At 41.6% G+C, this 16237-nt stretch overlaps 1 protein-coding gene across 1 annotated transcript in view; it reads left to right on the top strand.

Annotated features, from left to right (window-relative positions):
• Positions 1-11761: 11761 nt before the first annotated feature.
• The window catches only part of ERCC6L2 (excision repair cross-complementation group 6 like 2), a 124945-nt gene continuing 120469 nt past the window's right edge, over positions 11762-16237 (top strand). The window contains exon 1 of the mRNA XM_015564247.1: positions 11762-12138. Within this exon, the coding sequence (XP_015419733.1) occupies positions 12093-12138 (46 nt within the window). The 5' untranslated portion in view covers positions 11762-12092. The remainder of the gene's footprint in view (positions 12139-16237) is intronic.

Genomic DNA, 16237 nt, shown 5'->3' with positions numbered 1-16237 from the left:
CTTTCCTTATTGATTTTCTAATTGTTTTATCCATTATCAAAAGTGGGGTATCAAGTCTCTTACTAATATTGTAAGCAAGAGGATTTTTATTTTGTTTGTTTTTAAAGAGTCTTTGTGTGCCAAAGTTCCTGAGGCCCGAAATGGCTGAGGTTATTTTTTATTGTACTCTTATATTTAAACTAGAGGCCCAGTGCACAAATTCATGCACCAGTGGGGTCCCTAGGCCTGGCCTGCGGGGTCAGGCCAAAACCAGCTCCGGACATCCCCTGAAGGGTCCCAGATTGCGAGAGGGTGCAAGCCACGCTGAGATACTCCTCTGTTGCACAATCAGGGCCGGGGAATATAGGAGGTTGGCCAACCAGGGAGGGACCACGGGAGGGCCCCTCTCACTCAGTCCTGATCGGCCAGACCCCAGCAGCAAGCTAACCTATCAGTCGGAGTGTCTGCCCCTGGCGGTCAGTGCATGTCATAGCAAGCGCAGCATATCATTAGAATATTACGCTTTGATTGGTTGAACAGCCGACCGGACACTTAGCATATTAGGCTTTTATTATATAGGATGACAATTTGGATAAATATAAAATTCTATCTTCAAATTTTTCTTCAATACTAAAAAATACAACTTAGTTGCCTTGCAGAAGTTTGTGAAGTGTCTAAAAAATGAGTATGTTACCTATTTACTTGTGAGTGATCTGCTGTTTCTCTCTGGAAGTTTCTTCATTTTTCATATTCTTAAATTTTAGTATAATGGGTCTAAGTATGAAAATTATTCCAATAATAGCAACCTGTCTTATTTAACTGTGGGACAGTCTATACCAGTGGTTGCCAACCTTTCGGACCTCATGGACCACCAGTGGTTCGTGGACCACCAGTTGGCGACTGTTGGTCTATACAATCTCTCTGTTTTAGCTCACACACTTGGACGTTATTGACTTTGAGTTTTATGAGGGCTGGGACCATGTCCTTCTGTTTCATAGTTATATCTTTGGTGCCTAGAATAGTTCCTAGCATATGGTAAGTGCACTAAATAAAATTTGTTGAATGAATGAATGACTAAATAAATACACATTAAGGGAACTGACAATTTTTCTAAGAGTCTATAAAATTAATATTTTTTTGTAACCTGTTTCAATAGCTAGGGAGTTTTTGTAGGAAACAAGAAATAGACATCTAATAGAACTTAACATTATACTGAGTTAGTTCTATTTAATGAACTATGGATTATCCTATATAATAAAAGAGAAAAATGGTAATTGGCATACGCCGATACCCTTTTCATTGGCTAATCAGGGCTATATGCAAATTAACTGCCAACTCAGATGGCAGTTAACTGACAACAAAATGGCGGTTAATTTGCATATGTAGGCACAATGCAGGGAGGCGAAAGGGAAAGCAGGAAGAAGCCCCCTGCCACTGACAGTGATCGGAACCCCAGGGGGGCGCTAAGAGCCCCCAGGGCCGCCTTTGCCCTGCCCCTCAGCCATGATCGGAGAATCAGGTGCCTTTGCCGCCCTGGCCAGTGATAGCAGGAAGTAGAGGTGGAGCCAGCGATGGGAACTGGGCAGGGTCAAAGCTGGCAGTCCCGGGAGCTAGGGGTCCCTTGCCTGGGCCTAAAGCAGAGCCCATGATCGCGGGGCTGCTGCCGCTGCGGGTCCCCGCTGCCCGGGCAGGACGCCTCGGCCAGAGGCATTAGGCCTGGGCAGGGGCAGAGTGGGAGATCGCGGGGAGCTGGTAGTCCCCGCTGCCCAGGCCTAATGCCTCGGCCAGAGGCGTTAGGCCTGGGCAGGGGCGGAACCTGTAACTGAGGGGAGCTGGGGGTGCCCTGCCCAGGCCTGAGGCCTCCGGTGATCAGCGATCGGATGGGGATGAGGGTCAACTCCTCTGGCCGAGGCATCAGGCCTGGGCGGGGGGCGGAGCCAGCAATCGGAGGAGGCTGGGGGTCCCCTGCCCAGGCCTGATGCCTGGGCCCGAGGCATCAGGCCTGGGCTGGGGGCAGAACCAGTGATGGGGGCAATGAGGGTCCCCTGCGATTGGAGGGGGATGGGGGTCAATGCCTGAGGGCTCCCAGTATGTGAGAGGGGGCAGGCTGGGCTGAGGGACACTCCCCCTCACCCCCACCCAGTGCACGAATTTCGTGCACCGGGCCCCTAGTATTAAATATAAGAAAATAAATAGTTTGGAATGGAATCATGCAAATTATCATTGATTTATACACATATCTGGAGCCTGAAAGATATTCTCAGTAAAAATGCAGCATCTCTTTGTACATGTCACTTCTCACACTGTACTTGGCCTGTGTAGCCCTTTCTCCTCTACTAAACTGTGACCAACTCAGAAGGACCATCTGTTTTTGAAGGAATAATATAGATGACAAAATTTGTACTGTACTCCTTTAGACTAGTACACATACCACTACATAATAAATAAAATACTTAAAAGTCACTATACAATGATTAAAATACTTAGTAGTGGAAAGAAGTGGCAATTTTTCTTTTTTCTGTTAAGAATATCTAAGTGGAAACCATTATGACTATAGTTCATAATGTACAGAATAGCAGCCATCTATATATATAAAAGCCCAGTGTCTGGAATGGCGAGATGACCAGAACTACTGGAACAACCAGTGGCTATGATGTACATTGTGGCAGCCAACCAGCCTGATCCGGGCCTGAATGGCCCCCAAAACCCTGATTGGGAGTGGGGCAAGTGGCCAACTGCCTGCAGCTCCTCCCTCCGGCTAGCCCCACCCCAATCAGACCCCCGACCCCCCCCATTGGAGGCAGGGCTGGCCGGCCAACCACCCACAGCCTCTCCCCACACTGGCCTGGCCCAATGGGCCTCCATCAAGGCAGGGCGGCCGGACCCAGCCCATGCACAAATTCGTGCAACAGGCCTCTAGTAATAAAAAGGTTGATTGGAAAAAAAAAAGATGGATCCTCTCCTGGTTGTGAATATAGAAATCCTCAGGACAATTCATTTCTGTAAGAGGTATTATTGTAACAACACTGATAAATGCAAACAGACGCGCTCTGGCTGGTGGAATTCTTGCAGGCTTTAGATATTGAGAATCTGTTTATGAAACTGAATTATATAAATAACTAATAGTAAGAAAAATAAAGCCCATGTTTTTCTACAGAAATTGAATGATTTATCGAAATTTGAGAAGGTGCTAACAGTCTTGAAAATATGAATTCATTGGGTTTTGCATTTCTACTAGCAAAAGTGGTGTGGAATATTTCAACTAGTCTGCCAAATAATCTATGCATAAATTGGAGAGAGCAGTCCCCATGAAAGAGTTGCTTTATAATAATAAAGAAAAACAGTATCCAGTTCAAAAATAAACTCATTTAACTTTTACATGGTTTTCATATTTCCCTGTCTTAATTAGTTCCTCACGTTAACTTATTAACCAAATACTATCAATTCCCAGCTCATGTCATCTCATTCAAATATTTTGATGAATATAGGACAATGTGATAAAATAATTCTTATGAAGGAAGCATAGTATTATATTTGCTTTCAGAATAAACTCCTATTCAAGTCTGCACATCCTATAATAACTACATTGTTTCATGGCTCCTATGGTATTGCTTCTTTTGAAAACACATTTGAAATGTAAACCTTCAGCGACAGCCGTTACAAAGGATATAGGCATACTTCAAAATTTGAACTTTAACATTTTAACCCATGTGTATATAGCTTCTTTTTTGAAACATTTGCCTTGTTTGAAGAATTTAAGCAATGAAAATTCAGGAAGTGATGTGGTCTAAAATACCTTAGGGAAAAGTCATCTTTAACAGTAATCACATAGAATCTCAGTCTTGAAGTGGACCCCATAGATCATATAATCTGAAGACTATTAGAGGAGCCATGGTAAGAACTGAAAACATTTTCGCCCTGTAATTTTTTATGTGATCCAGATATTACTGTTTCTATACTGCTTAGTACAAGCATATATAAACCATATAGTGTCATATATTAATTCTCATCATTACTTTAACTGGGTCTTTTTGTGGGGGGAGATTCTCTTATTAATATGTAATAAATTTTTGGAGTTTACTTAACTTCTTGGAAAAATACACCTTCATTAGTATTTAGTTTTTCAAAGATAGTTTGGGCATTCTAAAATATCATTGTAATTAAGCCTGTATTTGGTATATTTATTAAAGCAATAATAACCTGCTGATTTACATATAACTTTTAACCTGCTTCATTTCTATAATGCTAACTTAAAGTTGAGTAGCATATTCTTATATGGATACTGTTTTGCATTTTACGTTTGGTTTTGCATTTACTTAAAATTTAATTTTGCATGCTGTGTTAAATAGAAATTCAACTCCATTTCTCTCCCCTATGAAAAAAATCAAGTTTTTAAGTTATTTATTAAATAGTTGCTCCTTTACTTCTGATCTCGTCCCACAATTGTCTTGATTATTCTTGGCACTTTACAATTTCCCTTTACAATTTTCTTGTCAAGGTCCAGTGAGAAAAACCTGCCAGTAATTACAAAGGGAATCACATTGAATCTACTGATTAATTTTGGGGAAATTTGCATCTTTATTATATTAAATTTTCACACCATGAACATAGTATATACCTCCTTTTAGGTAAATTTCCAATAAGGTCTTATTATTCCCTCTACAAATTTATTGCATATATTTTAAAGATTAGCTGTTGTTATATTTTTGGTTGTTACTATAGTTTCTTTTTAAAATTATATTTCCTAATTTGTGTTGCTAGTGTATAACAATGCGGTTGACTTTTATAAACTGTATTTGCACCTACAAGCCTTGTTGAACTATCTTATTCTAAAGATTTATCTGCATATTCTTGCAATTTTATTTGAATGCTCATATTGTTGGTAAATAACAGTTTTTTTCCCTTTTTTATTGTGGCAAAATACACATAACATAAAATTTGCCACCAGAACCATTTTTAAAAAACATGTTTTTATTGATTTGAGAGAGAGGAAGAGGGAGAGAGATAAGAACATGAATGATGAGAGAGAATCATCAATGGGCTGCCTCCTGCATACCCTACACTGGGGATCGAGCCCACAATTAGAGCATGTACCCTGACCAGGAATCAAACTGTGATCTCCTGGTTGATGGCTTGACCCTTAACCAACTGAGCCACACTGGCTGGACCCACCTTAACCATTTGTAAATGTACAATTCAGTGTACAGTTCACTATCCATCCCTATAACTTCATCATATAAAACTGAAATTCTATACCTATAAACAATAGCTCATTTTCCTCTCCCCGTAGCCCCTGGTGATCACGGTTAAACTTTGTCTTTATGCTTTTGACTACTCTAAGTACCTCATATAAATGGAATCATAGTGTATTTGTCTTTTTATAACTGGGTTATTTCACTTAGCATAATGTCCTCAGGTTTATCAATATGTAGCATATTGGAGAATTTTCTTCCTTTTTAAAGTGGAATAACATTCCATTGTATGTATATATCATATTTTACAACCCATTCATTGGTTAATAGAACTTGGGTTGCTCCCACATTTTAGCTATTGTCCATAATGTTGCTATGAATATGGGTGTACCATTTTCAATTCCCACCAACAGTACTCAAGGGTTACATCCTTCACATTCTCTCCAACAATTATTATTTTTTGATAGTAAATAATCCTAATGGGCCTGACTAGCATGGTATCGACCTGTGAACTAAGAGGTCACAGTTTGGATCCTGGTCAGGGCACATGCCCAGGTTGCAGGCTCAATCCTCAGTAGTGGGTGTGCAGGAGGCAGTAGACCTATAATTCTCTCTCATCATTGATGTTTCTATCTCTCTACCTCTGCCTTTCTCTCTGAAATCAATAAAAATATATTTTAAAAAATAATAATCCTAATGGGTGAGGCAGTACCTCAATTTTGATTTGCATTTCTTTAATGCTTAGTGATGTTGAGCATCCTTTCATGTGTTTATTGGCCATTCATATATCTTCTTTGGAGAAATGTCTATTTAAGTCCTTTGCCCATTTTTTATCTGGCTGTTTTTTTCTGTTATAAAGTTTTACAAGCTCCTTATATTTTCTGAATATAAATTATTTATTAGATATATGATTTGCAAATATTTTCTCTCATTCTGTTGGTTGCCCTTTTAGTCTGTGAATAGTGTCTTTTGATGCACAAAATTTTTAAATTTTCATTAAGTTCAATTTGTCTATTTTTTCTTTTGTTACTTATGCCTTTGGTGTCATATCCAAGAAATTATTGCCAAAACCAATGCTATAAAGCTTTTATTCTGTTTTCTTGTAAGAGTTTTAGTGTAACAGGTCTTAAATTTAGTTATTTGGTCCATTTTGAGTGGATTTTTGTGTATGGAGTTAGATAAGGATCCAACTTCATTCTTTTGCATGTGGACTTCGTTTTCCTAGCACCATTTGTTGAAGAGACTGTCCTTTCCCCTATTGAATGGTCCTGCTACCTTGTTAAAAATCATTTGACCAGCCCTAGCTGGCGTGGCTCAGTGGATAGAGCATCGGCCTGCAGACTGAAGGATTGCAGGTTAGATTCCTGTCAAGGGCATATGTCTGGGTTGTGGGCTTGATCCCCAGGAGGGGGTGTGCAGGAGGCAGCCGATCAATGATTCTCTCTCATCATTGATGTTTCTATCTCTCCCTCTCCCTTCCTCTCTGAAATCAATAAAAATACATTTTTAAAAAATCATTTGACCATGTGAGGGTTTATTTTTAGTCCCTCTATTCTATTCCATTGCTCTAGTGTCTGTTTTTATGCTAGTACTGCACTGTTTTAATTACTATAGCTTTGTAATAATTGTTGAAATCAGAAAGTATGAGTCTTCCAGACTTGTTCTTCTTTTTCAAGATTGATTTTGGCTCCTCTGGGTACCTTGAAATTCTATATGAATTTTGGGGTGGGTTTTACAATCCCTGCCTCCCCTTCAAATAGTCATTGGGATTTTGATAAGAATTAGATTGACTGTAGATCATTTTGAGTAGTATGGACATCTTAATATTAAATTTTCCGATCCATGAACATGAGCTATTTTTCCATCTATCTGTGTCTTCTTTAATTTCTTTTAGAAATGTTTCTAATTTTCAGTGTACAAGACTTTCATGTCCTTGCTTAAGTTAATTCTTAAGTATTTTATTATTTTTTTACTAGTGGCCCGGTGCGTGGACTCATGCACATTGAAAGGAAATTAATTATAAGAAATATTTTAATATCACTATTTGTCCTTTCTCTATAATAAAGTATCAACCTAATTCATGATTGACAATGACAGATTGAAACACATGCATGCGATTGGCGCCAGCAAGAGCTTTATATGTATCGTGCATGGGCGAGTCAACTTAGCCTTTTATATATATAGAGAACTAGGGGCCGGCCCAGTGCATGAATTCGTGCATCTTGAAAGAACTGTAGGCAGTGAGGCTGCGGTGGGCACAGGGGCGGGTCTTGGGCCATCCTTTGTGCCCCCGCCTGACCCCTCTCGCCACAGCCCCAAGTCCCATCTGCCAGCAGCCCCGCTCCCGCTGCTCTCATGTGCTGACGGTACTGGCGCTGTTCGCACCCGCTGAGAGAAGTCCTGAGGGGTGATTGGGTCTGGCAGCTGCCGCTCACACCCGCTGACGGCACTAAGCTATCAGGACCGGTGCCGGGCACCGACAGTGGGTACAAGCAGCGGCTCTGGCGCTGGCAGCAGGTGTGAGTGGTAGCTGCCGGCCCTGATCGCCCCTCAGGAGCAGGAGGAGGTGCAGGAGGTGCCTTTTACATTTATGTGGTTAATTTCTTTATCCTTGAGGCTTTTTACATTAAAGCTTGTTTTGTCTGGTATTAATATTTTGAGCTCTTCTAAGTATTTTTTTCTTTACTATTTTTCCATTATATCTTTTTGCTTTACTTTCAATCTTTATTGCCTTTATTTTTCAGGTATCTATCTTATAATAACATACAGCTGTATTTAGTTTTTATCAAATCTGAGAGAGCCTATACCAAGAAAATTAATCTGCTTAATACATGTATTGCTTTTGCATAAATATATAGATTGTTACTAATTTGTGCTTTCTATTAATCATGTTTTTGCTTTATTTTTTTTTCCTGCCTTGGTTTTGATTACATTTTCTTTAACTTATACCTTTCAAGGTTTCTGATATCAAATGAGAATCTCAGTTCCCTTGGGACCTTATGAGAGGTGAAGACCATGTCTTCTGTCCCCACAAGACTGTTAAAACTTGGAGCTTTTGGTAACTGAGACAGGCAAATGCCTCCAGGACAGCAGCGACATACGTGTCAGCTTAATAAGTTAGTTTTCAGCACCTTCTCTATGTTTGGCCTCTGAGTATTTTACATACTTTTTTGCATTTTGAGTATTTTCCTAAAAGCATTTCAACCTGAAGTTCTTGGGTGTTTTGCTGAAGGACTTTTAGGCTCATTACCTGATGTGAGATACGAAATAGTATATGAAACAGCATCACAGATTTTAAGTTTTCAAATTTAAAACTATCTTCTGTGAAATATTTTTATACACCCATATTAGAATTAGAATCAGGAATCATGTTCTAGTTCTGATTTTGTGACCCCAGTAAACCCCTAGTATTTCTCAAACTATTTTATCACCTCTACATTAGAGTACTGGATGAGTCTGAAGTAAAAATAGCATTGGTGAAGGTTCAAGATGTAGTAATACTAATCATATTCCTAACACTAACTTGCCATTGATTATCTATCTTTCACTATACCTGGCTTAAGCCTCAAATTGTCCTTTTGTTGACTAGAGTTGTTTTAATTTTAGTTAAAAAACAACATAAAATTTACCATCTTAACCATTTTTAAGTATACCATTCAACAGTGTTAAGTATATTCATTCTTGTGCAACCTTGACTTTTAAACTTCATGGTATAGATTACTTATTGTAATAAAAGGACACTTCTATTTTTTAAAAAAATATATTTTATTGATTTTTTTTACAGAGAGTAAGGGAGAGAGATAGAAAGTTAGAAACATCGATGGGAGAGAAACATCGATCAGCTGCCTCCGGCACACCTCCTACTGGGGATGTGCCTGCAACCCAGGTACATGCCCTTGACCAGAATCGAACCTGGGACCTTTTAGTCCGCAGGCCGACGCTCTATCCACTGAGCCAAACCAGTTAGGGTGACACTTCTATTTTTACCATTTCTACCTTGTCCTTACTCATCTCTTATTCCTTTCCTTCCCTATGCTATCATCATGTTTTCCCCCTTTTTTGTAGTTTTAATAGGCTTATTTTTTCTAGATCCTTCTGTGCCAATGACTTTGCGCGTGATTTAGTTATTCAACATTACTTATATTGATCTCAGGAATTCCTGAATATTTTGTAAAACTCAATTTCATTTTGCGGTGACTAGCATCATAGTGTTGGATGTTTACAACATCAGCACCTAAACAAGGATGTTCTTGCTATGGGCCCAGATTAAAGCCACTGTTAAGTAGGAGAGCAGGAGGGGGGACATAATAGGGGAGAATGTTTGAGGATGTCTAATTTGTGAGTCATCTAATTCACTGAAACATACTTTTATGTCATTTTGCTTCACTATGCATCATAGCCATGGTGGTGATGTTAAATGATAAATACTCAGAAAAATGAAGCCTCCTCCTCTTCTGTAAGTCAAAGGGTATTCCTTCCACTAGATGATTTCTTTCATTTAAATCAAATTTTACTTCTAAATTTGTCTTGACTTTTATTTAGAGGTCAACTTTTTAAGGATCAACATCATAAATCAGTGGACCTCCAGAAAAATAAGACTATGTTACACAACTAGTCATTTCAGTGGGATAAAATAAATCAACCTTCTCTGGTAGTTGTAGAAAAAAGCTTGATTAAAATTTCCCTTTACCATTGGTTTTAGAAACAATGTGAAAAGGGTTTAAGTAAAACAGATATTCCATCAATTGCAAGAAGCAGATATTTTTCCTACATTTAAAAATTTCCAATATTAGGGTGCATATTCAAATCAAGAATTACAATAATCATCAGTAGGTTCCAACTCCCTCCCCCCCATCCCCCTCATCCCCTACTTTAAAAGTTGAACCTAACAATGTGCCTTACAATGTATGGTGTTTTAAATTAGAATCTAGTCCAAAAGTCTAATCTAAGTTAGAATGTTAGTGCCAACTATTAGCCCAAAATACTAAACTGAAGCAAAGCCTATGCAGATCACAACTTTCCGTCGATAACAATGGTAACAGCAGTCATATATCCCTTACTATAACCAGGTACTATTTTAGTATATTTATTTCTTACAATAACGCTTTTTATAGGTTGATTACTATTATTAGCCTCTTTGCTGTCATGGGTTAGGACACTGAAGCAGTGAGGCTTTATAAACAACTTCTTAATAATGTGTGAAAGTGAACACCTTACACAAAATTAGTGGGTGAGTTAGATGTTTCTCTGATATATGAAGTTTTTATCTGCTAGTAAATTTTATGAAAGCTGATACTGATGGAGCAAAGAGCCATAGTTTTCCTCATTAGGACCCTGTGGTAGGCAGAATATACTAAATCCCCACCTCCCACCCCCAAAAGATGTTCCCATCCTCATCTTAGAAGCCCATGAATGTTACTCTTCATTGGAAAGAGAGTTTGCTAACGTGATTAAGGGTACAGTCCTTGAAGTGGGAGAATTAGCCTGGATTGTTCAGGTGGATCCAATCTTACATGAGCCCTTAAACATCAAAGAATCGTTCCTAGCTGCGGCAGGAAGGGCCAGAGGAAGGGAGCCAGGAGCCAATGATAGACTCTAGAAGCTGGAAAAGGGCTTTTCCTTGGAGCCTCCAAAGAATGAGCTGGCCTAATGGGACCCGCGGAAGACTTCTGCCCTGCGGACCTGTAAGATGATACATCTGTGTTGTCTATACTCTGTAAGGCTACACTTCTGTGCTGTTTAAGTCTGGCTTGACTTGTGCAGCAGCCTCGGGAAACTAAGACAGGTCCACTCAGGCTAGCCCGGTTCAACGAATTACTGTACAGTTTACAAACGCATCCCAACGAGTGCAGGGAGCCTTTCTGCGTGAACCCGAATGCATTCGGCCTGGAACAGTGTCAGGTGCGCAGTACCCGTTTAACTGACTGATGGGCGGAAGGCTGCCCTGGAGATGCTTAAACAGGCTAGACGTGCTGTGCCCTACAAACGACTGGCAGCTCGAGTCACACACGCAAACACTAGATTTTCATGGCATTTTTACCTCTGCCTTCTATGTGCGGCACGTGCTGCTGGTTTTGTACTCCCATTAGGATTTTTATGACTTGCTGTATCTTAGTGTCTGACAAGAAAAACGCGCTAAGTTCACTCGGCCTCCCGCGGGGGTCCCGGGGCGTGGGCGTCCCACGGGGCTGCAGCAGCACCCAGGAAGAAAGCGCTCGCCCCCTAGAGCTCCTGGGTTTGCAGCTGGAACAAGGAAACCAAACGCCAAATATCAGCAGGTCCTGGGGACGACCGTCCGCTGCCCGGCCGCCACTCTTCTTACGCGCCCTTAGAGAACCACAGCAGGACCGAGCCCGCGAGCCTCTCCCAGGCTCCCGGAGCAGCAGGTCCTGCACCACGTGAGCGAGCGGCATCTAACCTCGCGACAATTCCAACTACCGCGAACTTTTGTGTTCCAGCTCCCCGGGGAGAAAAGAGCGCAGGAGAGTGGCTCCGCCCCTGTAAACCAAGATTTTGTTCTCGCGAGATCCCGATGACAGTTCGGAAGCCCGATCTCGCGGGATTTTCCGAGTCGGGGCGGGAAGTCGTGGTGGTCCGTACTGGGAGGACCGCCCTAAGAGGGAGGGTCAGGGGATCGCCACGCATGTCGGCTGCTCTCTCTTCGGCATCGGAGCCCCAGACGACTAGGTGAGCGCCGCCCCGCCAGCCTCCACAGCGCTCTTCGGCTCTGCCCCTGCCTCGGACGCCACCGCCCCTTCTCCCCGCACCGCATCAGGCTGCATTTTTGCTCCCTCTCGCCGGTGGCGTCGGGGTTTAGGGGGGCGATGCACGGAGCGGGGCGGGAGGTGTTGTTGGCCGCGGTCTGCGGGCTCGCCTCCTCCCCGCCGTCCTCGAGGCTGCCAGGCCCCGCCCCCGGGCCAGATGGATCCCTCCGCCCCGAAGCCCCGCGTGGAAACCGCCGGCAAAGGTATAAGCTCCGAGCTTGCCACTCCGCTGAAACCGCTCTGTGCTGCGCCGGGTGGACCTGTTCCCGCTGGTCCCCCGGGGCTGGGATTTGACCCGGTGGCGCCCCTGAGTGACAGCTGGAGGTGCGAACCCTCCAAGGCTGGGCCCACTGCCTTGCGGTTCGGCGCTGAGAGCCCAACCCTGCTGTCACACTTCCCTTGGATGAGTACCGGCCCAGACAGTTCCTTGCTGAGCAGCTTTGGGCACGAAGAACTGAGGTCCTGTCTGAGTTCTTGTGATTATTAAATGAGACGGTGTATACAAAGCACTTGTGACCCAGGGTCTGGCCCATAATAAGCGCTCAGTCTATGTTTGATATTTCTTATTCTTTATCCTGGTACGTCCTGGTTCTTATTCATGGTAGAAGTTTGTTGTTAAGTTGATGAAAAACGCAGAGACTTTCAGTTTAGTTTACTTTATAACACAAAGAGCTTAATATATAATGTATTGAGCCAGGGCCTTATAGTACACTTTTAAAGAATCACCAAGAGGGCGTTTAAATAGGATTTAGTTATCTGCCACAAGTCATCCGAGATACCTTATCGCCCCCGAATTAATAGCTTTCATTATAGCGATATAACAACAGCAACATGCCCAATGTTTGTCTACATGCTTTCCTTCGGGGACGGTCACGATCTCATTATATAGATGAACTCAGAGCTAAAATTCAAAGAGGTTTATGTAACAAGTCAAAACTGAAGGACAGAATTAATGATACTATAACCCAGGGGGCACAAATATCAATACCTGTAGAGCCCTGGCAGGTGAAATAAATAGATGAAGCTGTTGAGTGGAGATTATAGTGACTCAGTTCAAAGGAGTAGGGGCTACTCCTCCCAAGTGGTCAGTCATGTGTGAGCTGGTACAGCATGACCTTCCAGATCAGATACCGGGTTCGTACCAGCTCTGTCTCTGCAGCTGTGTGACCATGGGCAGGTCGGTTAACCTTTATCTGTTGCAACACTTGTAAAGTGGAACTGATGATATTGCTTACCTGAAGTAATGCAAGGGTGGTTGGGAGGCTTAAATGAGCTGCTACATCTGAAGCACATGCTGGCACACACAAAGGCTTCAGATGTTGGCTATATGTCAATAGTTGTTCATTCTACACGTATTTGAGCTTCAGACATTGTTCTAGGTGCCCAGGAGGTAGCGGTGAACACAGATTAAGCCCTGCTCTAGGGAACGTATGTTTAAGTTGAGGAGATAAACAATAACAGATATGTAATATTTTTCTCTGAAAATGGAATAAAGCAGGGTAGAGGAAGAGAGAAAGGCAGGGACTTCTAGTTTAGATTGGGTGGTCAGAGAAGACCCCTCTGAGGAGATGCCATTTAAAGCAGAGAGCTGAATGAAGTGAAAGCATCAGTCACTCTGGTTGGTATTCAGGGAGAGTGTTGGTGAAGAAACAGAAAGCCCAAGGGCCCCGGGGTGGGAGCATGCTTGCCAAGGTGAGGAATAGCAAGGAGGCCCCTTTGGAATGCAAGAGGGAGAGCTGGTAGGAAATGACGTTAAAGAGGAAAACAGACCAGATCATAGGGAGCCTTACTCTCCCCACCTCTCCTCCCCCCAACACCACCACACACATACCATTCAATCCAACATGAAATCCTCCCAATTTAAGCAATTTATTCTGGAGTTTGAATCCTGAAGGATCCCAGCCCTAGCTCAAACTTAACTGTTTAGTTTTAGAAATTAGCCAAACTCAGGAACCAAGTAGTATTCCATAATTTTTTGTGTGAAGCCCCTAAGGCTTCTGCCCATGCTGTACCCTCTGACAGACAAACTGTTCTTAGACCCTTTTCCCTTGTTTCCTCGATACTTCTTTCTTATAGCACACTGTTCTCTTCTTCCATGTCTGTAAACTTTCAGTAGTGTCTCCCTCAGGAAATATCAAGGATCTGTGAGATCAAGGATGTGTTTACGTTAATAAATTCAGCACATGTTTATTGAATGCCTACTGTGTGCTGGTCCTGGGGATAAAATTTAGAACAACACAGACATTTTCTTTGAGAAGAAGTTATTTTCTAGTGGGAAAGACAGATAAAAAGAGTAAACATGAGAAACATTGTGATAGGTACTGTGGAGGCAATAAAATAATGAGCTAGAGAGTAATGGAGGGCCCTACTTTAAATAAGGTGGTCAGAGACAAAATCTCCGAGGAGATGACATGAAATCAGCTGAGAGAAGACATGCTTAGCATGTTTGAATCAAGGGGAAGTTGGAGAAGTAAGTACAGACATCATACAGGGGCTTACGTGCCACGGGTGGTTATTGAAAGATTTTAAGTTAAAGATTTGCTAATAATTTGCATTTTTAAATAGTCAATATTGCTGCTATATGGGAAATGGATTGTAGGGGAAATAGTGGCTGCAGAGAGAATGGTTGGGAGCCTATGGCTGTAATTGAGGAGAAAGCCAAAGCTGGCATACTTCAGGGCGGAAGTCAGCAAACGATGGTTGTGGACCAAATCTGGAACACTTGTTTTTGTAGATAAAGGCGTATTGGAGCACAGCCATGGCCAAGTATTTAATGTGTTGTCTGGCCTCTTTTACATTACAAGGGCAAGGCCTGCAAGATCTAAAATAACAAGTAGCTAAAATCGGACTCTACAGAATAGCTTGGCAACAGTTTCGTGGAGAAAAGTAATACATTTTTGAGGTAGAAACAGCAGGACATTCTGATGGATTGGATGTAGGGAATAATATAAAAAGAGGAAAAAGGGCAGACTGAAGGTTTTATACCTTGAAAAGTTGGTTACACGATGCTGCCATTTAATGAGATTCAGAAAGTCTGGTTCTTAGCAAGGTTTAATCACTATAATTTTTTCTTAATTTTAAAGGATGATTATTAAAGCTGAGACAGTGAAACAAGGAAGGGCCGACGAAAACAGGAGAGGGACTAGGTGGGGAAATGAGCCTTGGCAGGTCTGCTTTGGTTCGCTGAGACGGCAGAAAAGGGGCCTGGGGCACAGGGGCAGGGGTTTGGCCTGGGATGAACTGCCCTGCCCATTGCTGCCCTGGCTGTTCAGAGTTCAGGCCAGTGATGGCGAACCTATGACACGCGTGTCAGGCGACACGCAAACTCATTTTTTTGGTTGATTTTTCTTTGTTAAATGGCATTTAAATATATAAAATAAATATCAAAATTATAAGACTTTGTTTTACTATGGTTGCAAATATCAAACAATTTCTATATGTGATGCGGCACCAGAGTTAAGTTAGGGTTTTTCAGAATGCTGGCACACCAAGCTCAAAAGGTTCGCCATCACTGGTTTAGGAGATGCATGTCTGGGGGAGGGCGTGGGGAAAGGCACAGGCGCTCCAGGCCGGGGGTGCCACGTCATTATAATTATTTACGTTGGTTTTTAAAATTTTGTACCCATCGTTTGGATTAGTATCTAGTTAATAATTGGTGTCAAGTCATAGATATTGAATAATAAAAAAAAATAATGAGTTTTAGGTCTTTAAAAATTAGAAGGCATTTGCTGAGTAGACAAACAAATCATGTGAAACAGAAATAATGTATTAAGAATTGCTATAAGGGTTAATTTATGTTTTAAGGTCCAAAGAGTTACTATTTTGAAAATAGGGCCTATTGATCTATGTGTTATTTCCTGTACGGTGGATCAAAGTTTTAGATTCACATTTAGATTCATATTCACTTTTAGAATAGCGTAGCAGTTCTCAAATAGTTTGGATCCAAATATTAGAGTGGGAGAACAGATTTTTCTCTGTGTACTTCTGATTGTTATGCAAAACAGTCTCATCAGAGTTAGTGGGAATAATGGTTTTACTTTTAAAGAACAACTGATGAGAAATAGCATAATGAGCTATTCTTGAGAGAATATACTAGACATACATATATATATATATATATGTCTATATAATAGACATACTAGTCATATCCTATCTAATAAAAGAGAAACATGGTAATTAGCTTACGACCGCTACCCTTCCCATTGGATAATCAGGGCGATATGCAAATTAACTGCCAGCCAAGATGGCGGCCGGCAGCCAAGCAGCTGACGCGAACAGGGAGGCTTGCTTTCTTCCGTGACG

Source organism: Myotis davidii, unplaced genomic scaffold (genome assembly GCF_000327345.1).
Source record: "Myotis davidii unplaced genomic scaffold, ASM32734v1 scaffold190, whole genome shotgun sequence".
Taxonomy (NCBI): domain Eukaryota; kingdom Metazoa; phylum Chordata; class Mammalia; order Chiroptera; family Vespertilionidae; genus Myotis; species Myotis davidii.
This window is presented reverse-complemented; position numbering and strand designations above follow the sequence as displayed.